The 27,726-nt window shown below is 37.4% G+C and overlaps 1 protein-coding gene across 1 annotated transcript; it reads left to right on the top strand.

Moving 5' to 3' along the window:
* Positions 1 to 1,510: 1,510 nt before the first annotated feature.
* GCLM (glutamate-cysteine ligase modifier subunit) lies at positions 1,511 to 21,680 on the top strand. Its single transcript, XM_015560337.1, has 7 exons — positions 1,511 to 1,573; positions 5,633 to 5,698; positions 6,847 to 6,931; positions 9,518 to 9,577; positions 12,565 to 12,767; positions 14,256 to 14,370; positions 19,751 to 21,680. Exons 1-7 carry the CDS (start codon positions 1,526 to 1,528, stop codon positions 19,918 to 19,920), a joined length of 747 nt encoding a protein of 248 aa, XP_015415823.1. The 5' UTR covers positions 1,511 to 1,525; the 3' UTR covers positions 19,921 to 21,680.
* Positions 21,681 to 27,726: the final 6,046 nt, after the last annotated feature.

The following is a 27,726-nucleotide window of genomic DNA, read 5'->3' as shown; positions in this document are numbered from 1 at the left end:
GGGCCCCGCCCGCGGGAGGAGGCTGAGGCCGCGGTGCCCGCGACTTCGTGCCCAAAGCTGCTGTTGGGGGCAGCGGGTCTTTAAAAACTTGGCAGGTGCAACTTTACGGCGAGCGGTGCCTCCATGCGCGCTTCTGGCTGCTCTCCCAGCCCTCAAAGGTGTCGGATCCCTCTCCCGGCTGTGGGGTTAGAGGAGGCCAGTCCGTCGTTCTGCCCGGCTCTCTTCCCACGGCGCGTGCAGGTGAAAAATAGTCCAGAGATTCGTTTTTGGAGGATTCAGTTGAAGTAGTAGCAATCCGCTGAGCTTGTAGGATGTTGACAATAGTTTCTCTGTTGCTGTGAGACAAGTGAGTACACACTCAAATTCGGCTTCGCAACAAAGTGTATGTTTTTCTTGCCGAGGAGTAATCTGAGTTTCTTTGCCCAGAGACTAATCCCTGGTTTGAAGTGGCGGAGGTTAATGTGGAAGCCTACACTCGTTACATTTCAGAGCGGACAGTAAATCATTGACTCTGCACGGATAATTGCGGAGGCACCTTGGTGGCATGGGACAGTTTTCAAACAAACAAACAAACAAAATAAAATTTCGATTTAGGAGCTCTTATAACTTTGAGAAAGCTACTCTCTCTGTAGCCTTAAAGTTGGGTAATAGCTTCTTCAGCAGGCTGCTGTGAGGATGAAAATATATGTGAAAACGCTCACCATATAAGCATTTTATCTCCCTTATTTTCTGGTTCAATCGGAAAGATAAATATTTTTTTAATAATTGTTTATTTTTCGCCCTAACCGGTTTGGCTCAGTGGATAGAGCGTCGGCCTGCGGACTGAAGGGTCCCGGGTTCGATTCCAGCCAAGGGCATGTACCTTGCTTGCGGGCACATTCCCAGTAGAAGGTGTGCAGGAGGCAGCCGATCGATGTTTCTCTCTCATCTAGATTTCTAGCTCTCTATCCCTCTCCCTTTCTCTCTGTAAAAATCAATAAAATATATATATAAAAATAATTGTTTATTTTTCACTTACAATTGACACACAATATTATATTAGTTTCAGGTGTACCAGATAGTGTTTAGACATTATGTCACTTAGGAAGTGATCATGCGGATCAGTCTGGTACCCGTCTGACACCGATAAAACAAATCTTGATTAAAAGGAAAAAAAATGCCCTAAACTGTATCAGAATGTGACGTTATCAGCTGTGTTCCTAGGCAGTTTCTGCTCTTTAATATAAGATGTTGGTGATATACTCTACAGCAGTACATGACAGCCATCTAAGTATGTGCTGGGCCTGTGCACAGGTCTGGTATTTGGAGTGAGTGCTCATCTGGAGATGAGAGCCCTTGATTGTAACTTTAAAAGGAATCAGAGTGCTCGCTTCGGCTGCACGTATACTAAAATTGGAACGATACAGAGAAGATTAGCATGGCTTCTGCACAAGGATGACAGCAAATTCGTGAAACGTTCCATATTTTAAAAAAAAAAAGGAATCAGAATCCTGTACCATATTGTGTCCAGGTTCCAGCTGTTTGCATGTCTTGTTTTGTTCAAACCTCCCCAATTGGACTATTTCTCCCAAAGGTAAATATTTCTATATTTAGTTCTAGACCTTTAATTTCCTCCAGTGCTGCTGGTTCAGTATACCATTTTGCATGTATATTGATAATATTAAGTGAAATTTTCTCTTATCTCACTACAACACACTCTAGAATAGTGGCTTTCAAAGTCTTTTACTGTGAACACAGTAAGAAATGCATTTTTCTTGCAACACAGTTAAAAATACTAGTATATAGTGTATGTATATATGATTTCATGAAGATACTAACCCTTATTATATACTGTGTATTCTGATTTTTTCCTATCCTAATTTGTTTTTTAAAACTTACTTTCTTAATGCAGTTATGAGTCACACCCCACAGTTTTAAAAACATCGTTCAAAAGATTAATTCTGGTTCATGTGTTTTATTTTGGGTGCAGCTTAAGAGGGAAAAAGTAAAAAAACTAGAAAATATTTGAGGAATACTTGAGATATGGCAGCATATTGTAGGTAAAATATACATGTTTTGTTTCCATGTAAAAATAATTTCATGATAACTACGGCTTCAAATTGGGTTATATTACTTAAACAGTTTAACCTCATTGAATAAAGAAACTAAATAAATCACTCATGACTGAGAACATTTACACATTGAATAGAGAGTTTAATTAAAATTTCTAAAAGTTCTCTTCTAGTGTTGATATTTGCTTTGTTTTTATTCTGTGTTCTCTGCCCAGATGTTTTGTTACACTAGAATTTTATGAAAGCAGATTTTTTGTTGTTGTTGTTAATCCTCACCAGAGGATATCTTTCCATTGATTTTTAGAGAGAATGGAAAGGGAGAGTGTGGGGGGGAGAGAAAGAGAGAAACACTAATGTGAGAGAGAGAGAGAGACATCAATTGGTAGCCTCCTGAATGCGCCCTATAGGGGTCCGTGTCCTGTGACCCTTCAGTGTGGCTCTAACCACTGAGCTGCTGACCAGAGAGAAATCAGATCTTTATTGATATATTTTTATTGATTTTAGAGAGAGAAATATATAAATATCAATTTATAGAGAGAAGCATTAGCCTTCCTGCACACCCCTTACTGGGGATTGAGCCGGCAACCTGGGCATGTGTCCTGACCAGGAATCAAACCGGTGACCTCTTAGTGCACAGGACAACGCTCAACCAAATGAACCACACTGGCCGGGCAGATCTTGTGTTTTAAATGGGCCATTATAGGACTGTTTTGCCCGGTTATTTGTTGTAAGGGTGTTGTAATGTACCCCACGAATCACAGAAGGACCCCTCAAGAAGTCGAATTAAAGAGTCACATTTATTGCAATCTGGGACTATGAGGGGCCATTTTGCTTTCTCAAATCTCATAGTAACAAGATGGTCGCAGCTCCAAGGTTATATAGGCAAAAAATCACAAAGGTATTGATTACATCCCAGGGTTTGGAATGAGGAACCTGGTTCGCAAAAAAAGCAGTTTACAGAAGCAGAAACAGCATGCTATCTAAATTACAATTTTGGGTCTAGAGCCCTCTGACCTTGGGATAACTGTGCTGTCCTTCCCAGGTAAAGGAAAATGTGTTTTCTAAGACCAGTATGACCACAACCCATGGGATATTCACATTACAATCAATAAGGCATTTAATCGAATGGGATGATTTATATAATTTAGAAAATCAAAGTAACTGTCCATTGTTAAACAAAGCAAATAGGTACATAAGCCAAACAGCAGGGTTAAAATTAAACTATAATTTCTACCTGAGATGGTTGCTACCATACTTCAAGGGTAGTTGACCAGTTGAATTATATGCTATTTTTTAAACCCTTATACAACTGCAGATTTACTGATATACTACATTGTAATGATACTTATCTTCAGTGATACTATGTAGGGGTGTGTGTTGGGGGCGGGGGGTGGTAAGAATGTAGAAAGTGAAGAACAAACAGTACCAGGTTAATGTTCAATTGATACAGATAACATGTAGAAGATTAAAAATCACTAGGTTTATAATATAGTCAATGAATTTCTCCTATCATAACATTGGACTGTTCTATGGTTTATCCTGACATTTTTCAGAATCCAAGATTTATTAAAGAAATGGTTTCAATGCCTGGCCATTGTGGCTCAGTGGTTGAATGTCAACCCATGAACCTTTCGATTCCTGGTCAGAGCAAATGCCCGGTTGTGGCCTTGGTTCCCAGTAGGGGGCGTGCAGGACACAGCTAATCGATGTTTCTATCTCGATCCCTCTTCCTTCCTGTCTCTCTAAAAATCAAGAAAAATATTTTTAAAAAAAAGAAATGGTTTCAAGAAGGGAATGAATGCCCAGAAAATATATTTACCTTCCTGAATCAAGAAGGTAAAAAGCTTTAAGTATGCAAATGAGCCATTCTTCCAAAGGAAAATTTCATCAGATTCTCCCGTGATTTGAGCCAAAGCACTCCTGATAGAATTGTTAACTTACAGTTTGTCCTGCTGCCTCAGCTTTTACTAATTTTTAAAAAGAATATTGACTTGTAATTATCTGATATAATTATCAATAATTTTTATGTACCGACTTAAATTTGAGTATATAAATATACTTTCCGTAAAGATATAGACCTTGTAAACTGAATTCTATGTGGATTATAGTATTGTTGTGGATTGTAAATCTTAACATAAGTGACTCTGAGCTCTTCAATTGATAAAGTAGTTGTTCCTTGTAATTATCTGTACTAATATATAAGCAACAAAGTGTGTATATCAGTTTTTATCATAAGCAGTCATAAACCAGATAGTCTCTCTTAATACTATTAGGAAAGTGCTTTTGCAATTCAGGGACTTGCTTCTAGTTACACATTTATTTTTCTGCAAAGCACTGTGCCCTTGGATAATTATAAGGCAGTGATTTCAAACTGCTAGTGATGCCCATTAGATGTCATAGATCAATTTAGTGAGTTATGGAGTAGCATATTTTTTTCTAATTAAGTAAAAAAACAGTGCACCTGGCATGTAGTGAACATAAATATTGTTTTATAAATGTTGTATTATTTGTATGTAGGTCCTCACTAGGTGAATTATGTCTTGCTTTACCACTATCAAATAAGTTTGAAATATACTGACATAAGAGATAAACGAATATAAACATTTGAATGAATTTATAACATACTACAATGTTAGTGTAAAAATTTTATTTGCTTATGTAAGAAAACACTGAAGACAGGTTGGACAGTCTGTAGACAATGTACCTAAGTGTTAGGAAATGTGCACTGACATGCATTGACTTCTGTAAGATATGACTATGGTGGTTCTCAGACTTCAGAGGACATATCGATTGCTTGGGATGCTTGTTAAGTAAAAGTTCTGCCCTTATAGAGTGGTTAAGCGGGTCTATTATGAGGCTTAGGAATTTGAATTTTTAATAAACACCACAGGTGAGTCTGATGTAGGAGTTCCCCTGGCCACATTTAGAGAATCGTGTGTTTGTCTTTGAGAAATATAACATAGTAGTTAATATTAGTTCTAGTCAGGCTGCCTGGGCTTAAACCAGGGGTGGGCAAACTTTGTGACTCGAGGGCCACAATGGGTTCTTAAACTGGACCAGAGGGCCGGAACAAAAGCATGGATGGAGTGTTTGTGTGAACTAATAGAAATTCGAAGTAAACATCATTACATAAAAGGGTACAGTCTTTTTTTTTTTTTTTTTAGTTTTATTCATTTCAAATGGGCCAGATCCGGCCCGCAGGCCGTAGTTTGCCCATGGCTGGCTTAAACCCATGTTTCTCCATTATAAACGTTATTATTGATTTTTTTTGTTTGTTTCTTTAGTTATGTTTTTATGTCTCAGAAGTTTACTTTAATTTTTATTGGTACAAAAATTACTTTTAAAATAATTAGGTTACTACTTTAGGTCATCAACATTTGAGAATTAAGAGTAGAATAAAATAGATATAAATGTATCTTTGTTGTAGAGAACAAACAACCTTATAGAACTAAAATTTTGGTTTGTATAGTATTTCCTAGTGACATCCTTTTCTATTTATCAAGCTAATACATTCTTATCAGATAAGTACAAAAAAGTGTATAGAGTTTGATTAACAGTTTCAAAATGCATTCTTTTTGCAGCTTCGAGATTGTATCCAAAAGACCTTGAATGAGTGGAGTTCCCAAATCAGCCCTGATTTGGTCAGGGTGAGTAAAACGTGGGTCAAGAAATCATGTAGTCCAAAAGGGAAGTGAAGTAAGCAGGAAATTAATTTCCTTAGTTTTGATAGGGAAGACAAATAGACAGTTAGCATAAAACTCCCTATGGCTAATGTGTTGAGATGGCAGTCTGACTCAACCAGCTTAAGCTTAAACAGAAAATCTAGACACTAGTCAACTCTTCAACTAGACAACATACTAGGAGTCTCTGTACTTAATTCCCACCAGAGTTTTCTCATAATGTATTTTGCTCCAATTTGTATTTGGCCTGACAAAGGAATAACTATTATTAAATAGTTTTGGTTGGTAAATTGTTTTGGTAGAATATCACCCCGATAATATAGTCACTAGAAATAATTTTTTAAATGTCAGTTTCTGCTGACACAGTAAGGAACTGTGTTTCATTAAATGTCAATATATGACAATATACAGAACACTTGTCTGTAAACCACTCTTTGGGATCCAAATCAGCCAAAGGTATGTAACAAATTACACAGACTGCTTTAAAAGAATGGAGCAAGTTGTATGCTGGATATACTTGTTCCCCTGAGTGTATTGCAAGTTTTATAACTTGATAGCTGCTAGACATGCATTGATTAATTTCTATTACCAGTCTCTGTTTCTCTAAAATGACCATTTACCTTATTTATGCATGATTAATAAACACTTACTGGCCAGGCATTGTAATATGCTCAAGACTTGTGAGAAAGACCTCACTGTTTTACTTTGTTTAAAATGTTTGTGATTAATGTTGAAAGTTTGTAGCATGTCATTATCCAAAATGGGTAATAGTATTTTTCATTGATTTCTTTTCTAAGTAAAATTATTTACGGTACTAGTGGTTCTAACTCCTTGCAGGCCTCCTGCCCTCCACCCCCATTTATTTGTGGGTGTGTTGTAATCTGAGTACCTGATCAAAATGAGACACTTCTCCCCAAAAAATGAACTCACACACACACAGTATTTTACCTGTATTTCAGGGTTTTACAAGGATTATGAAGCCCATTCAGATCTCAGGTAAAGAACCCTGCTATCTTTTGGGTTCCCTGCTGCTAGAGAGCTTTATGAATAGTAGAAAATATATAGCTAATCTAAAACATTTTATATTTATTGTAAACATCATGTGTTTATTATAGGAGTTTCCAGATGTCTTGGAATGTACTGTATCTCATGCAGTTGAAAAAATAAGCCCCGATGAAAGAGACGAAATGAAAGTTTCTGGTAAAGTCTAGCCTTTCCAATTCATTATGTCATACAGCAGAAGTGATAGTTTTTATTGGGCATGGGAACAAGCCTTTCTTTGCTTCTGGTAATGAGTAACTTGGTTACTAAGTGTGAGACTTAGAAATTTTAATGTCAACTCTCCAAGTTACAGGAGGTCAGTGTTGGCTACTTCAGTGGAGTCACAATATAACTTTACCTTGCTGTTCTTCACAGTCATTTATTAATTTATATTTTGGACTTCAGAGCAGTGGGACGATTAAGCTGAAGGAAATGGAAAGAAAAAAGGGAGTCTTAACATTGTCTACCCAAAGCAGGCATAGGCCCTCCCTTCCTGGTGGGACGCTGCCAATCAGTGGCTGAGATGGCCTGGGAGTATAGAAAGAAATCTGGGCAACAAGTTGCATGGAGAGAAATAAAATTATACCCATTCAACAAATGTATCAAGTGACTACTTTTCAGAGACTCTGTGAAGCTCAACAAATGAAAAGGTGCCCTGTTCTTGCACTCATCTTATAGTCAGCATAGCACAATGAGGAAAAGCTTGAACTTGACTAAATTGACATTTCTGGAGGTACAGATTACTGACTCGTATCATCTTGGGTTAACAAATTATTTAATCTCTCTGAGTCTCAGCTTCTTCATCTATAAAATGGGGATGCATCTGCTTCACAGGCAAAAGAAGCATTTGCCACAGTGCTTGGCATAAAGTTAAGTGCTAGGTAGCGATTATTTATTACCATTTGTGTTTGTGTTGTGGTTGTTTTTCCTTGGGACGGGGAATGGACATATAAAATGAGATAGAGCATTGACTTTCGACTAACAATAACTACCATTTGTTTTGTTGAGTCGTACTTTGTACCAGGCATTGTGCTTGTCCTTTTTCATTGTATTTCTTATAATTCTCAAAACAGTCTACAAGGTAGGGCTATTATCCTCATTGCACTGGTGACATTAATTAACTTGAAAGTTGTCATACAACCAACCCAGTAAGTGGTTGAACCAGGAATCCATCCAGACTCCAAAACCCATTTCTTTCTATTAGTCTCACGTTGCTGTTTGTCCTGAAAAGGAAGTGAAAGCAACATTTTCCCTGTGGTTAATTGCAGTTCATTATGGTTTAGATCAGTGATGGCAAACCTATGACACACGTGTCAGAGGTGACACGCGAACTCATTTTTTTGGTTGATTTTTCTTTGTTAAATGACATTTAAATATATAAAATAAATATCAAAAACATAAGTCTTTGTTTTACTATGGTTGCAAAGATCAAAAAATTTCTATATGTGACATGGCACCACAGTTAAGTTAGGGTTTTTCAAAATGCTAACACCCCGAGCTCAAAAGGTTCGCCATCACTGGTTCAGATTCATCCTGGATCTCTTGCAAGTTGTCCTCAGTTCCCAGAGAGCTTCTGTACCCAAATTCTCCCCAAATGAATAGCTTTCCTTTTTCTGCTCATCTAAAAATGTCTTTTTGATTTGAAATGACCATTTCAAATGTCATACATTCATGGTCAGAGGGACTGTGGTGGGGAGGGTTTGCTTAGAGTATGATTGTGGGAGCTAAGGTTGGACTAAAGTGAAGATTGACTCACCTGGCAGAGGAGCTGTGCTGGCTTGTAAATAGAGAACATGAGGAAAGCAGTGTTTTAGGAAGATTGTCTAGCAGTAAAAAGGAAAGGAGAAGGAAAAGAAATGTATAAGGAAAATTTGTTGTATATGTTGAATCCTAGGCATTTTATATAGGGTATTTTATTAGCTGGTTTTCTATCCATTCTCCTTTTGGATTTTCCCTTTTCCTTTTTTCCTACTAATTCACTTATCTATTTGAGTGAATTTAGATTTTTTTGAGCATTGAATTTACATGAAGTAAATATAGACATGTTGAGTTGAGCTCAGCCGGTGTAGCTCAGTGGTTGAGCATCGAGACCTATGAACTAGGACAGGGGTGGGCAAACTTTTTGACTCGAGGGCCACAATGGGTTCTTAAACTGGACCGGAGGGCCGGAACAAAAGCATGGATGGAGTATTTGTGTGAACTAATATAAATTCAAAGTAAACATCATTACATAAAAGGGTACGGTCTTTTTTTTTTTTTTTTAGTTTTATTCATTTCAAACGGGCCGAATCCGGCCCGTGGGCCGTAGTTTGCCCACAACTGCACTAGGAGGTCACAGGGAGGATTGTTTGTTTTCCATTTTCTTCTCATTCCAAGCAATTTTAGTCTTTCTATATATTATAGTTTATTGGAGAGCATAAATAATATGCTCCATTAATGTTTAATTCATTAAATATACATTTTGAGTAATAAATTTCTGTTTATTTGAACTACCTTCTAACCAATGGTTAATTAATATTTGCTTTTTTGTTTTGGCAGATATTTGTTAGCAACTAGCATAAATTTAAAAATTATAGTGAAAGTATACTTTTATGTCTTAAAATGAAAACTATAAAATAATGTTACTAAAAAAGAAAAAACAATACGTTCAGAATTATCTGTCATCTTAGTACTGTTAGCAGTGTTAATACTTTATTGTACAATGTTATCCAAATAGTAATCAGTTTTGTTTTCTTTATTATCCAGCAAAACTGTTCATGGTAGGATCAAATTCTTCATCCTCAACTAAAAATGCAGTTGACATGGGTAAGCAAAATATTAACATTTTATCTTTATAGTGGACTTAGTGTAGGTGTTACATTAGTTACATCTTTTTTTAGTGTGTTACTTAGTTACATCTTTTTTTAAATTTATCTTTATTGTTGAAAGTATTACAGGTGCCCCCTTGGTGTGTGTGTGTGTGTGTGTGTGTGTGTGTGTGTGTGTGTGTTTTCCCGTTGACTCCCTCCATCCTGTCCCACCCCTCCCAGGCCTTCGCCACTCTATTGTCTGTGTTCATGGGTTATGCATATGTGCATATAAGATCCCCGGTTAATCATCCCCCCCCCCACACCCATACCCCCGCCATGTTCAGATTCACATAAAATAGAAAATGAATTCATTCCAATTTTACCTTTTTTTAAAGATTTTTTTTAATTGAATTTTAGAGAGCGGGGAAGGGAAAGGGAGAGAGAAACATCAATGTGAAAGGGAAACGTGGATCAGCTGCCCCCTGCACGCCCCTTCCTGGGGAACCAGTTCATAACCCAGGAATGTGCCCTGACTGGAAAGTTCTAACCTAATTTTCTAAGGCTTCTGTAGAATCATATTAAATTATGGAGGGTCATATTTTGATATATAAGAGGAATATAAAAGATGTAACAATTAACTGTTAACTATGTGTTTGGAGATAGAAATTCTCCTTAATCATATTCTTTGCCCTTTTAATACTATAGATGAAATCAAAACAACAACAACCAAACAAAGCATTTTTATCTATTTTCAGTACTTGGTTTAGGTTATTGTGGTATTATTACAGTTATTCAGTATTCCCCTCACACACACAAATGTGTTTATTTAATATATTCATCACAGGGGCTCAACCAGAGACTTAATTTAAAAAAACAGGCACAAAACAAATATGACACCACAGCTAAAGATGCAGGGTCCTATACAGAAATCAAGTCAAGGACAGACCATTTAAGGAAAAAGACAGCAAAGAAGAGAGGCTGGACAGGGCTCTTGGCCAGAGACCTGCCTTGTGTAGGTTTCTTGTAGGTACTTCTTGAAGGCTGTGGGGTTTTCCAGAGCTCCACAGCATGCATGTTCAATGGGCTATCAATGTTGGGTTCTCCTAGCAGACTTGGATGGAGAGCAGATGGTCCTGATAAAATATAGAGCAGACCACTTGTCCTTTAGGGTGTCTAGGCCAGCCGTGGGCAAACTCCGGCCCGCTTGAAATGAATAAAACTAAAAAAAAAAAAAGACCGTACCCTTTTATGTAATGATGTTTACCTTGAATTTATATTAGTTCACACAAACACTCCATCCATGCTTTTGTTCCGGCCCTCCGGTCCAGTTTAAGAACCCATTGTGGCCCTCGAGTCAAAAAGTTTGCCCACCCCTGGTCTAGGCAGATGTTATGGATATCTACGTTGGGATGAGGAATTTCACCGTGCGCACGTTTTACTGGTAGTCACTGAGGAACTCAAGGGAGAGCTTATGCCTCAAGTCTTCCTAAACTGTGCTAGCTGTTCCCATCCATTAGAAAAGATTGTCTCATTCAGGGAAGTCAGAAGTTCCTTTGTCACCACTCATCATGGGGGCCATCAGCTCTTTCTCACTGGGCCTGGGCAGGGCAGGGCCGCACTGGGCTTGGCTCCTTTATAAGCTGCAGCGACGCTGGTGGCAGCTGGGTTGCGGCTCTGGGAGGCCATCCGGACAGCACTGGCGGAGACATGGGAAGTCTGAGAACACGACTGTAGTTGCTAGTATTTTTTTCTTTTAAAACATCTTCCAGTATTTACATATGTTGAACACTTAAATAATTAGCTCTTTAATATAACTGTGGAGTGCACAATAATCATTAAAAATAAACTCAAATTATTTTTATAGAAACTAAGAAATTACTAGTATTTACCTCTATAAATATAGATTAAGACCATACATTCAGTTTTTCAGTCTCATTTTATTTTTTGCTATGACTACCAGTTGCAGAACATGAGGTCAGAATTCTCATGATCATCTACGGGAGATACTAGTAGAACTAGAGAAGAAAATGTGTGAAGCTAAGGAAGGCACCAAAAAATCCTGGCACCTAGGAAGCGGAGGTTTGTTCTCCCAGAGAGGAGCCTAAAGTAGCTGTGGGTTCCCCAAGAAGAGACAGATCAAAGAAATCCACTTAGCTACTACATCGACCAAGTAGATGAATGAACACTTACACTTTTCTTTTTTAATCCTCACCTGAGGATGTTTTTATTGATTTTGAGAGAGAGAGAAACATCAGTGTGAGAGAGAAACATCAATTGGTTGCCTCCCATTTGAGTCCCGACTGGGGATCAAATCTGCAACCTAGGTATGTACCCTGTCCGGGAATCGAACTCTGTTTAATGTTACCCCCACGTCCCGCGTGGTTCAGGGTTCAGGATCTGGAAGAGGGGCCGCACACAAATGAAAGAGACGAGACAAAAGATAATTTGGAAATTGGGGGGCCAGGCGAGAGCCCATCCCAAGAGGATGGACTCTGCTTGTGCTCAGGCCTTGCATTTTTTTATTGAGTGTGGGATACACCCATAGCCCTTAGGCAGGCAAGTTCCAATAACAGACAGACTATCTTATCAGTAAGGATTTACATGACTATCTGGTGGGGAAGTTGCTTCAGCTACCATTGTCTGGACTAAACAGTGGGTGCACAGCCCTGACCTTTGCCAGGGCTCAAGGGTCACCAGCATCCCGGCTCCTTGTTCACACCTCTCTGCTAGAGAAGACAATAGGCGGCTCCCCACAGAACTCAAAACTTTTTGGTGAACGGGACAATGCTCCAACCAACTGGGCCACCTGGCCAGGGCTGTGCACTTACACTTTTTTAGAAAATGGAAATATTCTAGGGAACGGATAAATTGTGAAACGGAGCAACCTGTTATATAGAAAACTAATGAATATATGGACAGAATTCAGTGGGATGTTTGAAGCATTAGAAATACTCGTTTTATTATGTAACAAACATTTATCTTCTGTGTTTTCCTTCACATCAGCCTGTTCAGTCCTTGGAGTTGCACAGCTGGATTCTGTGATCATTGCTTCACCTCCTACTGAAGATGGAGTTAATCTTTCCTTGGAGCATTTGCAGCCTTACTGGGAGGAATTACAAAACTTAGTTCAGAATAAAAAAATTGTTGCCATAGGTACCTCTGATCTGGACAAAACACAGTTGGAACAGCTGTATCAGTGGGCCAAGGTAAAGGACAGCCAGATCACGAGCACTCGGGGAGGGGGGTCCCGGAGGGGGCTTTCTCTTACAGTCCTTGTGGTATCCTGTTGAGTATCCTGCATATAGTGGACACTCGCTGTGGAGTAACTATTCCAAGTGTGGAAGTCTTGAGGCTGATTTTATATACAGAATTGGGTTTTTTCCCCCTCAAATATGTAGGGTGTCTCAAAAAAATGTATACACTGTTTATTAAAATACATTTCAGTTTCAAAATTGAAATTGAAGTGTGTATACATTTTTGGGACACCCTATATATCTAATTGAACTTAATATTAGTCTCATTTAAAAGGAGTGACAAAAACACTAGAAAATGTGTATTGAAGCATTCATAGCCAAATGAATTCAGTTTTCTTCCGTTTTACTTATTTGATAAAAACATTACATTTTTCATTAGCTATTATTAGAACATGGTTCTGATTTCCTAAAAGTAAGGGGCTACTATATATAACAAATATTTTGCTGACTATTATTTAAAGTTACATGAGGCTTAGTTTATACACTTGATAATGGAGTCACAACCCCCCCCTCCCCAACTATCTGGCCTAATAACATACAAATTATTAGTGAAGTTGCTTACTGGAATTTTACCTTTACTCTCTGTATCTCTCTTTATTGCTTTTACTTCATCTTAGCCTTGTCCTTTTCAGACCTTTCAGTTTCTTACAGACAAGAAGACCCTAGAGCAGTGGTTCTCAACCTTCCTAATGCCGCGACCCTTTAATATAGTTCCTCATGTTGTGGTGACCCCCAATTTCATTGTTACAAATTGAACATAATTAAAGCATAGTGATTAATCACAAAAACAATATGTAATTATATATATGTGTTTTCCGATGGTCTTAGGTGACCCCTGTGAAAGGGTCGTTCAACCCCCAAAGGGGTCGCGACCCACAGGTTGAGAACCTCTACTCTAGAGGAAGTGTTGCCCCTTCTTCCTTGGACTTGGTGGTAGCTGGAATGTGACTAAGACCCTGCTAGAGATCCTGGGTGATCCAGAATGTATCTATAAATTAACCAGAGGAGCTATTAGAAATGACCTAATTCTTCTCTTTTTCAAAATGTCTCTGATTAATAACCATTTTATACTTTAACGTTAAATGTACTTATCATTTGTGTTTGATCCTCTACCTTAAAGACATATTCCCTCTGTCGTTGGAATCAAGTCTGTTTCTGAGGCAGATGTATTGGATTGCAGGTTCTACAGGAGACGTTTTAATATTGTAGTATTATATTGGCTTTCCCCCCACCTAGAGCTATTTTTCCTTTCCCTGTTACTGCTAATGTGAGTTAGAAAACACACATTAATAAATATATTGATGTAAAAGTAATTTATAAACTTTAAGTGCTATCGAATGTAACATTTCATATTTTCTAAAATTGAGTTCTTGTATCATCATCTACTTTTAGTAGTACTTAATTTAGTGGCGTTATCATGATTTTTTTTTTCACTTCTAGGTCAAACCAAATAGTAACCAAGTTAATCTTGCCTCCTGCTGTGTGATGCCACCTGATTTGACTGCATTCGCTAAACAGTTTGACATACAGCTACTGACTCATAATGATCCAAAAGGTAAGTCAGATTTTCATTTATAGACTTTGATCATGAGCTTTGATCTTACAAGAAACTACTTGTGAAAATTGAATTTCTAATTGTGTACAGTGATAGGTGCACAGTGCTATTGCCTAGAACTATTGGTAATGCTTAGTTCAAAACCATGTATGCCTTTTGTTTTTGTTTCAGAGAGCTTTAGTTTTGTCTTTGTACCAATGGGGGAAAAAGTGAAGGGATTGTTCCCTGAATATTAGCCTGTTTAGGTTTATAAGTATTAAGCTACACAGAAAAGATCTTTTAAGGTACCAAAGAGCCACTTAATTAAAAAGGATAAATATCTGGAAAAAGAGACAGATAGCTTAATTTGAAATGTAAGCATTTTAGGATTGGTGATTGAGTAGGTATTTTATTAAAGCATATATATTTGATGCTAATAGAAACATTATTTGATTAATGAGAATGGCTTGTCTGCCTTCTATAGCATAAATTTTTGTCAACTTTTACATGAGAGCTAGGAAAGCTGGGAAGAGAATGTTTTACACTTGATACTGTTTGTTCTGTCCTACTCTCATTTTTCACTGTTTTGTAGGGAACGGAGGAGGCATTTTACCTAGTAGATCTATAGGCTCTGTGAAGTAGTATTTTGGTGTAGTTTTGGGGTTTCTTTTTGTTTTTTTAATCTTCACCAAGGATATTATTTCCATTGCTTTCTAGAGAGAGTGGAAGGAAGGGAGGAAGAGAGAGAGAGAGAGAGAGAGAGAGAGAAATCTACTGGTTGGCTCCTGCTACTGGGGTTAGGGAACCTGCAACTGAGGCGTGTGCCCTTGATGGGGAATTGAATCCATAACCCTTCAGTCTGAGGGCAACGCTCTAACCACTGAGCAAACCAGCCGGGGCATTTTTTGGTGTAGTTTTAAGTGACAACTGTCTTATGAATTTTAAATCTCCATATTGGAGGAAATTACATTTTATAGATGATCATTCCTGGAGAAAAAACATTGGGTTTTAGCCCTAGCTGGTTTGGCTCAGTGGATAGAGCGTCAGCCTATGGACTGAAGGGTCCCGGGTTTGATTTCAGTCAAGGGCACATATCTGGGTTGCGGTCTCAATCCCCAGTGTGGGGTGGGTGGGAGGCAGCCAATCGATGATTCTCATCATTGATGTTTCTATCTATCTCTCCCTCTCCCTTCCTCTCTGAAATCAATAAAAATATTTTTTTTAAAAATTGGGTTTTTATTTCCATGTCTAAAAAGATGGCATTATATTAGTGTTTTGATTCAGTTAATTTTTAGAATGCTTATGGATAATCTCTTAAGACTTTACACTATTTTTGTCGGCCATCTGTCCCATTCTCATTTTTCACATTCTGGGGGAAGCGGAGGAGGAGTTTTTGTTTTGTTTTTTTGTTAAACATATTTTTATTGATTTCAGAGAGGAATTAAGAGAGAGAGAGAACCATCAATGATAAGAGAAAATTATTGATCGACTGCCTCCCTCATGCCCCACACCAGGGATGGGGCCCGCAATCCAAGCATGTGTGCCCTGACCGGGAATCGAACCATGACCTTCTGGCTCACAGATTGATGCTCAACCAATGAGCTGGGCAAGGAGAAGTTTTAATAGCTTTGTTCCTCAAATGCCAGACATCCTGCTAACTGCCTCCGAGAGATGATCTATAATCTTCATAACAACCGAAACTAGGCATTCTGTTGATGAGAACGGAAGCCTCGAGTTTACGAAACTAGCCAAGGTCACTCCACTGGCACAGGGTAAAGTTTGAACGTGAACCTAGGTCCTGGCTGAATTTGGAGCTTTTCCTCACTATGTTATACAGTCTCTCTGATCTGAAACGTTTCAAATTAGCCAGTACAGCATGGCGTACAGATTCATTTTTTTTTAAAAGTCATTTTAGCCGAAACCGGTTTGGCTCAGTGGATAGAGCATTGGCCTGCGGACTGGAAGGTCCCAGGTTCGATTCCGGTCAAGGGCATGTACCTGGGTTGCAGGTCCATCCCCAGTAGAAGATGTGCAGGAGGCAGCTGATCGATGTTTCTCTATCATCGATGTTTCTAACTCTCTATCTCTCTCCCTTCCTCTCTGTGAAAAATCAATAAAATATTTTTTTTAAAAAAAAGTCATTTTAGTGAAAATCTAACAAAGAATTGCTATTGCTGATTCATTCTGTAATATTAACCATTAAAATTTTAACTTTTCATAGGTTGGTAATATTATATCAACTTACGTTTTTACTTTGGGTTGGGGGCTCTTTCAGCAGTAATTATTACCAGTAGCAGTTGTTACCAGCTGCTCATAGATGAGCCTGTACCCTGATCTAGCTCCACTTGGAAAAAATGCTCTCCTTTTTCTAGTAGGAAAGGAAATAGGAAAAGACTAAGGTGTCTAGTATTTTATTTCCATGTTATCTAAATGTTGGCATGTGGATTATGTGCTAATACATAATTGTTATGGCAAAATATAGTGCATATGTATCTCAGAAATGTAATCCTTTTTTGTGTGTTTTTCTGACATAATTTGACAATTGGATGACTTATTTTTTAATCTTTACTGTTGAAAGTACTACATATGTCCCTTTTCCCCCCATTGACCCCTTCTAGCCCACCCCCACCCTAGATGTCTTTTTAATTTTAATTCTAAACCCTTTGATTAGAATATATAGACTGATTCTGCCTATGCCATTAACGAATCTTCATACACTTTGATCTATAAATGAAGCAATTCTTCTCTTAAAAGATTTGTCATGTTTACTGATTCTAAGGAGTTAACATAGTTGAATCAAAAGTATGTAATTAAGCCCTGGCCAAGTGGCTCAGTTGATTGGAGCGTCGTCCCAATTTTATCCTTCTTCCCTCGATAGTCTCTTCTCCTTTAGACTATCTGATAAACAAATCCATGTTAATGTTACTTTTCCCAATGAGACATTTGCTTTCTGTTTATGAAAACTAGCTGTTTACTAGTTGTATGATCTTGGGCAGGTTGTCTAACCTGTCTGCTTTAGTGTCCCCTTGTAAAGGGGGGCAATATTACCTATCTCATAAGGTTAACATGTGGATTCAATGAGTTAATAAATCTAAAATACTCAGAAAAGTACCTGGCGAATAATAATAGATAACATTTACTGGGAGTTTACTATTGATGCTATTCAAATATCACAGCAGTTCATTGGGGCAAACTGGTCCTCTTGTGCTCCCAAATCATATTGTATAGATGATACTTAATATTTAACTGTATGGTTGCTTCTGACCCAGTGGAATCTTTGCATATTGATTGATTGATTGATTAAGCAGACACCTACTGTGTTCCAGGCATTGTTTTTAAGTACTAGATAGACAAATTTCAATCAAGTCACATTTGTCTGACAACCAAATCAGACAAATTTTAGCTCTCACTGAATTGATTTTCTAATGGGAGGAGACAAACAATAATGTAAATGATAAATGGTGGTATATGGTATAGAGAAAAGTTGGCTAAGGGAGAAGTGTGCTCAGGTTAGGGATTACTGTTTTGTATTATTGGTCAGGGGGGCCTCCCTGCTAAGGCAACATTAATCAGAGACCTGCAAGAAGGGAGTCAGCTATGTGGGCATCTGGAAAAGTAGTGTTCAGGAAAGGGGACATCTGATGCAAAAGCCCCTAAGGTGTGAATGTGCTAGTGGATTCCAGGATACAGCTATGAGGCCAGTGTTCCTGGAGAAGAGGAAGTAAGGAGGGGAATGGTACATCAGAGCAGTAGTAGAGGGTTTGGACATGAATGTGGAAGAAAAAAGAATGATTTCATCTAAGAGATGCAAATTAAAAGATAACCTTAAATGACTGCTGGTGCTCCTGAGGCTAGGTTAAGATTGGCACTCTAGCATTATCAGCTGCTGTTGGATGATGGCCTTTTTGGAAAGCAGTTGGCAATTTGTTATATATCTAGTCTTCAAAGTATACTTGGACTTTGAGCTTGTCATTCCATAGCCATGCATGCATTTTAACCCCTTCCCCGGCAGAAATGTGTATACTCGTTTTCACAAAATGTTCTTTTTCAGTCGTCGACGAGTATACTAAGAAAATATGGTAAAAAAATATGGTTTATAGGAAGACGAGTTACAAACTGTTTTCATAACCATCATCAAAAATACTATATAGAACCAAAATAAAAAAATTAGTCTGAAAAAGAAACGTTTTTAACAAAAAAATTGTTGGGGGAGGGGTTAAGGGTGTTTATTATAGCATTTTTATTAGCAAAATATTAGGGGAAAAACTACATTTTTGGCCAACAATAAAGAAATATATCAATTTTGATATCTATATAATCTAATATTGGAAAATCATTAAAAATGATGCTTTCATGGAACATTTAATTATATGGGAAATATTCATTATCACATATGTGGAGAAAATAAGTAAATTAGGCTGTAACTACAGTATGAGTTCTAGTTTTTAAGATATTGAGATAGATAGGTAGATATAGGGAAAACGTTGGGGAAAAAATACATGCCAATGGAAATGGTCTGTCTCTGGTTGATAGGATAATGGTAACATTTTTTCCCTACTTTCCTGTATTTCCCTTAGTAGTACATTAGAATCACCTGGAGATCTTCAAAAAAGTATCAATATTCAGGCTCCATTCACTAGACGTTATGAATTAAATAGGCTGCATTACAGGTGTAGATACTTTCTGAAGAACTGTCTCAGACCATCTGACATCCTGGTTCAGTTTCATAGCACCCATTAAGGATAAGCATATTTTGTATTCAGTTTTGAGGTGTGCCTTGTGTTATATTTAAACTAGAGGCCCGGTGCACGAATTTGTGAATGGGTGGGGTCCCCAGAGGGCAGGGTGGGACTGGGATGTGATCGGCCCTCCCAGCGGACAGTGGGACGACCTTGCCAACCCAGGATCCGGATCCATCCTACTGACGTTAGCACTGGTTGTCGGGAGCCATCTGGCAGCTGCTTTTATATCCTTTCTTCCTGGTGGAGCGTCTAGGGAGGGGAAGCAGCTGCGGTGCCCGAGGCTGACTTCCAGAAGGCCTGTGGTGGCACTGTCAGGATCATGCCAGCGGTGCTGGTCCATTGGTGCCAGGCCCATTCTCCAGAGATTGGATCTGCAGGACTACTGAGGGAGTAAGTGGTTGCCACCAGGCTGGTGGGCCACCGGGAAGGGTCGGTCAGCTGAGCGATGTGGGAGTGCACTGACCATCACTCCTGCATTGAGCATTTGCCCCCTGGTTGTCATTGCATGTTATAGCGACTGGTCGTTTCAGTTGTTTTTGGTCATCAGTGGTAAAGGTCGCTTAGGCTTTTATATAGAGAGAGATGCTTACCTATATAGTAAAGTGCCTTTGTTTTCAAATTTAAATCTGGGTTTTTATTTGTTGTTTGTTTGTTTTAAGAACTGCTTTCTGAAGCAAGTTTCCAAGAAGCTCTTCAGGAAAGCATCCCTGACATTCCAGCACATGAATGGGTACCACTGTGGCTACTGCGATATTCAGTCATTGTTAAAAGTAGAGGAATTATCAAATCAAAAGGCTACATCTTACAAGCTAAAAGAAGGGGCCCTTAACTATGACTTAGGATCATAACCTACTGACTTGTATTTTCCTTGACTATAAGATAAAATTGAGATATGTAAAAATCTATTTACTGTGGCATCATTGAGACAAATATTCTGTAGTTATATTTGACATGTTATCTGTCAAGTTTTGAACTCACATGAACCTCTGTATTGTTTTCATTGAACTATTGATTTTAATTGAAATCATTTACAAAGAAGATATTTGCAATATATTTTGCCTTTATTTTTGTGACTAATAGAAATCAAGAATGTTTGTTGTTAGATATATTTTGGCCTAGGCATCAGGATAATGTATACTAGTATACATATTTTTTATTTCCAAAAAACTCATTAATTGCTTCTTACTCTATAGTATAACTAAGCAATTTGGTTACAATTGTTAAAACTGCTAAATACTGGAAGATATTTTTCCTGTTGATAAGGTGATTATATCTCAGAGTAACTGGAGTAGCTGGGATCTACTAGTAGTGTAAATAAAATTCATATCTTCAATATATGGATAGAAACAATTTTTTATTTAAGTTTACTTAATAGCCTTGCTTGTAGTTTACCTATAATGACTTAACCTTGTATTCCTGTGCCATATTTTCTCTTGCTGTTATTTACAAAGACAAACCAAAGTAAATCTAAAAAGGAGACTAGAATCACCCCAATAAATTCAACTTAAAGAAAAAAAACAACAGAAAAAATAAAAAGGAGACTAGAAACTTTGAAATTATTGTTTGGGAGTTTTATAAAAGCAACTATTATTACCTTCAGACTCTTTTTAATTCTTGGTTTATCCTTAATATTTTGCTATTCAAGAATATCTAATAAATATTGAGCAATACCATGTGCTTGGCACTGTGGGCTCTGGAAAGAGGAGGGGGCACAGGGATTAAGAGTAAGTTGCTAAATATGATATTTATTCCCCACTAATAACTGACTTGTGAGGGACTAAAAGCAAGGAGAAGGGTAGAAAAAGCCTTAATTATTTAAAAGCAAAACAATATAATCAAAACTTTAGAGCTAAAAGACACTTTAGATCACTGAGTATAATTCCTCATTAAAGAGCCAGAAAATAGCAAATAAATAATCTTTGACCTAGAGAGCTCCTTAATTCTATAAATTTGGGAAGTTCCTTAAAAATCTCTTTTCTCTCAATCAGTACTTTTAAACCATGTATTTTAATATATAATTTATAAATATATATATATATAAACTAATATATAAAACTAATTTGCCTAACCTTTTTCAATATAGGGGAAAAAAACTGTGGTTCCATATTCAAAATAAATACACTAGACTCTACCAATCATAAATAAGGTTTTGGGTTTAGTGGATAGATAATTTGATCATCCAAATTATAATGTTAAATCGATTGATTTATCTGATAAGACTTGTTTAGACTTTGAGCTTCCTAACGCCTTATATAGCCTTTATATTAATTGTGTGTAATGTTATTAAATGTATATAGTTAACTTTTTTATTTGGAAATATACATTTTTCATATAATGTAAGTCTTTAAACAAATGCTCGTTTTAATTTAAGCCTATATACAATGAGTTGGTCAAGATATTTTAAGAGGAAATTTTAATATCACATTATTGTTTTCTTTTAACTCTAGTCTTACAAATAATGGATTGTTTAAAGGGTTATTTTGAAAATGGGAAAAAAATGTATGTTGCTAATGTATCCAAACTTAAGAGGAGCCTTTTTGTGTTCTTTTCCCCCCACTCCTGACAAGATTATAGATTCATTTTGTGAAAGGGATCATGTTTGGAATTGTTAAATGAGTATTTGTTTCATTTCTCTATCTTTAATTAGTTATTGAATAACTTTAAAAAAATCTATTTTGATTTCAGAGAGGAAGGAAGAGGGAGAGAGAGAGCTATAAACATCAATAATGAGAGAGAATCATTGATCAGCTGCCTCTTGCACATGCCCCCTACTGATTGAGCCCAAAACCCTGGCATGTGTCCTGACCGTGAATCGAACTGTGACCTCCTGGCTCATAGGTTGATGCTCAACCACTGAGCAACACCGGCCAGACTGAATAAACTTTTTTAAGAAAAAACTGATTTTTTAAGATTATATAATTTTTCAAGCTGATGTTCACATCTTTTTTTGTGTGTGAACTATCAGAAAATAGGAAATACTTTTCAAATATTTAAGAACTTAATGTTTAAAAAGCCATAAAATGAAGAAGTGGTACTACCAAATAATTGCTTAAAGCTGAAAGCTAAGTTATCAATAGTGTCTATACCAGATATGTTTTCTGGGGAGATGAGTATCCAGGGACCAAGACAGAAAGAATTCATCTAATTTTTTTCAGTAAACATAAAAAACAAAACAAAACACTGCAGCTTATTGTTACATTTCCAAAATACACTAGAGCCTTACTTTAGCACAATGTACTGTAACTTGGGAGTTTGTTTTGTGATAAGTTCATCTTGAATTCCCATCCGAGAAACTGGAGTCACCAGAAGGACCAAGGTGTCTTATAAAATATGTCTACATAGTGTAAATTCTGAAGACCACTTGTGCCAGTACGCTGGTAGAGTATTCATTTAGGGATAACCCATGCCACAACTGGAATCACAGATAACAGCCAATAACATTTCCATTCTCAAAAAAGATTAGACAGCTGTGTGTGAAGTGGAAAATAAAGTCATTCTATTTTGAATGAATAGTTCAGACTTATCTCTACCAGAGCCAATTAGTAACTAAAATAGAATCTCCATTTTCAGTGATAAAAGATCTAAGATTTATTTAATTATATCTCTTTTCAGAAAAGATTTTCATTCTAATATTTCCACCCATCATTTTCAATATTTGGGAATGTAAGTGACTGATGTATTTATTGTATATTGGCTGACAGTTAATTTTTCTGCCAATTGTACATTTAGAGAAATTTGAAGTTGTTTTAATGAGAACTTACTTATTTTGTTTTTTTATCCTCACCCAGGGATATGTTTGATATTTTTTCATTGATTCTAGAAATAGAGGAAGGAAAAGGGAGAAAGAGAAAGAAACATAGATGTAAGAGACAAACATCAATTGGCTGCCTCCTCGCACGCCTCTACTGAGGATCAAACCTGAAACCTGGGTATGTGCCCTGGCTCAGAGCACCGATACCCTTCAGTGCATGGGACAGTGCTCTAACCATTGAAAACACCAGCCAGGGCTGAACCTATTTTTTAAAACTTAACTTCCTAATGTATCAGAACTTATACTTATTGTTTTCCCATAATGTTAGTGGGATGTCAGTTTTATTTTTGAAAATATGTAACATAACTTTTCCCTACCAGATAATTCTACTGTTATGTGTCTATAGTGATGTACTATAAAATACAGACAAAATATAAAGCATTTTTATTTTTTTTTAATCCTCACTCGAGGATATGTTTTCATTGATGAGAGAGACAGAGAGAGAAACATCTATTGGTTGCCTCCTGTACACACCCTGACCAGGAATCAAACCCACAACTTTTTGGCGTACAGGACGACCCTCCAATCAACTGAGCCACCTGGCCAGGACAGAAATATAATGCGCCATCAGCGCGTGGGAACAGCGGTGGTGAGAGCGGGGCTGCCAACAGACTAGGGACTGGGGCTGCGGCGGGAGGGGCCAGGCAGGGGCATGGAGGATGGGCCGAGACCCTCCCCTGTGTCCAACACAGCCTCGCAGCCCACAGTTCCTTTCAAGGTGCATGAATTCATGCACTGGTCCCCTAGTTAATATTTATAATAGTTTTTAATTTTACTTATGAATTTAAAGTGTGAGTATATTTTAAGTTGTTTTAACAGTTGAAAACATCCTGAAACGTTATACTGATTTTGAACTCAAACTGAGTATAATTTGAAAATAAATGATGAATAATTTTTAAATATCCAAGCCATAAAGCTATTCATGCATTCATTCAGCAGCTGTATCAAATGCCTAATATGTAACACACTGTGCAAGGTATTTGGCAGGTAGACACAGAAATATAGAGATCTGTACATGAACCAGACCAATAAAAACCTGCATCTATTAATGATAGCTATGGTGAAAAGGGATTGGAGGATACGTGGAAGGAAATGGGGCTTGGAAGTATTATCTTTAGAAGACTCCTCTGAGGAAATTAGCTTTAGGACAGGATCAGAGGAGGAGATGTGGGCGGGCATTCTACCCAGAGGCCCTTTTTGCCTGGTTTATAGATGTGCTTTTATTGAATGACAGTTTATAATGTAAACTTTAGGAATTTAGTGAAAACACTTTAAGATTTTGTGCTTACCAAAGAGAAAAGAATGACTTCTGATGAGATAAGAGTGGATAAGTTTGGAAAAGTCATGTTATATAAAAGAGAGACTAAAACTTGCTCAAATCCCCTGAACACATCAGGATATAGTCTTATGTAGTTTCACTACCAAAAAAGTCAAAACCTTAATATGTATCCCTCAATAATGAATAAATGTACAAAATGTCATATAAGATTGTTGTGTGTTGGTCCGTTATTTTAAGAAGATTCATATTTTACAATATGCATTACTTATTCTGACTAAGCACTATTTTCCTTGTTTCTTTACTCACTGTTGATTCTTGCATCCTACTCCATTTATGTTCCCTTTTTCCTTGCTTAAGTATGTCCTTAATAATTAGCAAACATCTTTGGGCAATAAATTTTTAGGCCCTGTTTGTCTGAAAATGTCTTTATTTTGTTCTCAACCTTAATGGTCATTGGACACTAGACAATTCTAATTTTCCACATACTTTCCCTCAGCAACTTAAATAATCCACTGACAGTATGTATACTCTTGCTAATGAAAACCTTAATTTCCTTCCCTAGAAATAATGTCTTTTTCTCTAGTTGCTTTTTTTATTTTTAGTTGAGAATTTCAACTTATTTTGATGTGTATAGAATTAAAGCAAAATAATTAAAACTGGCTGTAAAGTTTTTTTATAACAAAAAAGCGTAATCATAAAATAAGACATTGATAATTAGATTTAATCAAAAGTTGAATCTTCTGTTCTTCAAAAGACACTGTTAAGAAAATGAAAATGTGCCCTGGCTGGTGTGGTTCAGTGGTTGGAGTGTGTCCGAGCACCAAAGGATCTTGGGTTCAACTCCCGGTCAATGGCATGTACCTGGGTTGCAGATTTGATCCTGGCCTCCAGTTGGGGAGTGTCCAGGAGGCAGCCCCCTCCCTCCCTTCAACTTTCTCTAAAAATCAACGGAAAAACATATCCTCAGGTGAGTATTTACCTCCCCCCCACATCTTAAAAAAAGACTGAAAATTGAAGCGTCAGCTGGGGGAATATATCCGATACATATTTCTGATGAAAAATAAATTAGACAAATCAAATTTTTTTAAATTGTATTTCAAATGACACCATCATGAAAGTGAAAAGGCTATTCACAGAATGATAGAAAATATTTACAAATCATATATCAGATAAGGATCTTGTATTTAGAGTGTGTAATAAAACCCAATTAAAGCCCCGACCGGTTTGGCTCAGTGGATAGAGCGTCGGCCTGCAGACTGAAGGGTCCCGGGTTCGATTCCAATCAAGGGCTTGTGCCTTGGTTGCGGGCATATCTCCAGTGGGGGATGTGCAGGAAGCAGCTGATTGATGTTTCTCTCTCATCGATGTTTCTGGCTCTCTCTCCCTCTCCCTTCCTCTCTATAGAAAATCAATAAAATATATTTATATATTTTAAAAAAAAAACAAACAAAACACAAAAATAGCAAAAGATGCCCTGCCGGTATGGCTCAGTGGTTGAGCATCAACCCATGAGCCAAGAGGTCACCTGTTTGATTCCTGGTCAGGGCACATACCCGGGTTGTGGGCTTCATCCCCAGTAAGGGGCGTGCAGGAAACAGCCAATTGGTGTTTCTATCTATCCTCCCTTCCTCTCTAAAATCAATAAAAACATTTTTAAAAATAAAAATAGCAAAAGATTAAACATTTTTCTCCAAAGATAACATGAATAGCTAGTAAGAACATTAAAAGATGTTCAACATCTTAGTCATCAGGAATAATTACTTTAAAACTACAATAAAGTACCACTAAAACTTTAAAAGACCGAGAATACCAAGTGTTGGTGAGGATATGAAGCAAACAGAACTCTCATATTGCTGATAAGAATGTAAAATGTTATGATCACTCTGGAAAATTTTATATTTCTTACAAAATTAATGTCTACTTACCCTATGACTAGCAACTCTGTTCACTCAAGAGAAATAAAAACGTGTGTCCCAAAATATATAAATGTTTACAGTACTTTATTCATAATATCTGAAAACTGGAAACCCAAATGCTATCAACAGTTGCATGGATGAGTTGTATTATAATCAAACAATGGAATACTATTCAGCCATTAAAAAGAATGAAGTACACAATGCACAGTAACCTAGATGAATCTTGGAAACATGCTGAGTGAAAGAAACTAGACATGAAAAAGTACATATTGTGTTAATTCCTTTACATAAAATTTTAGAACACAAAAAAATATGTCTCAAACAGTTGCGAAGTGTCAGCTGAGATTGGTCTGGCCTGTATGCTTGCTTGAGGTTGGTCTGCTTCTAAGCTTGCTCAGTTTCTCGATAGATATAGGCCCTCTCCATGGGGAAGCTTATAACATGCAGCTAGCTTCCCACAGAATGGACAAGTGAGAGAGTACAAGGTAGAAGTCAGCCATTTTTGTAACCTAATCTTTTTTCCTTAGTGACTTTCAAACTTTTTAAATGCTAGCCCACAATAAAATACAGATTGTATGACACAATCCAGACTGACATATACATACATATATAATCTGAATAAATGCATACACATTAAATAACAAGTTTCATGAAACAATACTTTTGTATTACATGTAATGCTCTGTGATTGTGTTCTATCTTGTTTTTTGTTTTGGGTTTTTTTGAGGCGGGAGTGGTTAATCCTCACCCGAAGTAATTTTTCCATGGATTTTCAGATAGATTGGAAGGGAGAGGGAGAGACAGAAAAATCTGTGTGAGAGAGAGACATCAACTGGTTGCCTCCTGCCTGCACCCCGACCAGGACCAGGGAACCTGCAACCAAGGTACGTGCCCTTGACCAGAATCAACCCGGACCTTTGGGTCCTCAGGCCAATGCTCTATCCACTGAGCCAAACCAGCTAGGGCTCATGTTTTTTAAAATGCCAGTTATGACTCATTAAATTGTGTTGACCACTAATGGTCACAACCTATTTGAACATGCCCTCGGAGGTGCTTTTGCAACATTTCTAGTATTTAATATCACCTAGAAACACAAAAGAAGTACTGTCACCGTAAAGAAATGACAGCTCAGTGCACCCTGAATCTGTGGACTTTAAAAACCTACCTCTTCAAACAGAGAGAGGAACTCAGGATATTAAGATTAGGGATTTCCAAAGTGTTGACAAATGCAGTTGTGGAGGACAGCTCAAGCAAGGATTTTGCAGAAATACAGCCTTTGCTCTGACACTCAGATCTGGGGATTTACAGGTAGCAACTTCCTTCCTGAGGAATATCTCACCCTCCCTCCCCACTGGTTGTTTCCTTTCTTCTTGGCTATTAGCCCCTAAGGGTGCATCCTGCTCTAATTTTCACAGCTAATAGAACCAGGCTGGAGACTTCCTGTCCCGTTAATAAAGCATTTCTGTGTCTTCTGGACACTTTTCCCACAAAACACTAAGAAAATATTGTGTGGCCTCCCCAGAGATTCACGGAGCATCTTTGCCTGTGAAAGACAAAGGTCCTGCAGTAGACAAACCTGTTACCTCCTTATTTTTAATCTTAGGATTTTACAAATTTATTTGTCCACAG

Source organism: Myotis davidii, unplaced genomic scaffold (assembly GCF_000327345.1).
Source record: "Myotis davidii unplaced genomic scaffold, ASM32734v1 scaffold674, whole genome shotgun sequence".
Taxonomy (NCBI): Eukaryota; Metazoa; Chordata; class Mammalia; order Chiroptera; family Vespertilionidae; genus Myotis; species Myotis davidii.
This window is presented reverse-complemented; position numbering and strand designations above follow the sequence as displayed.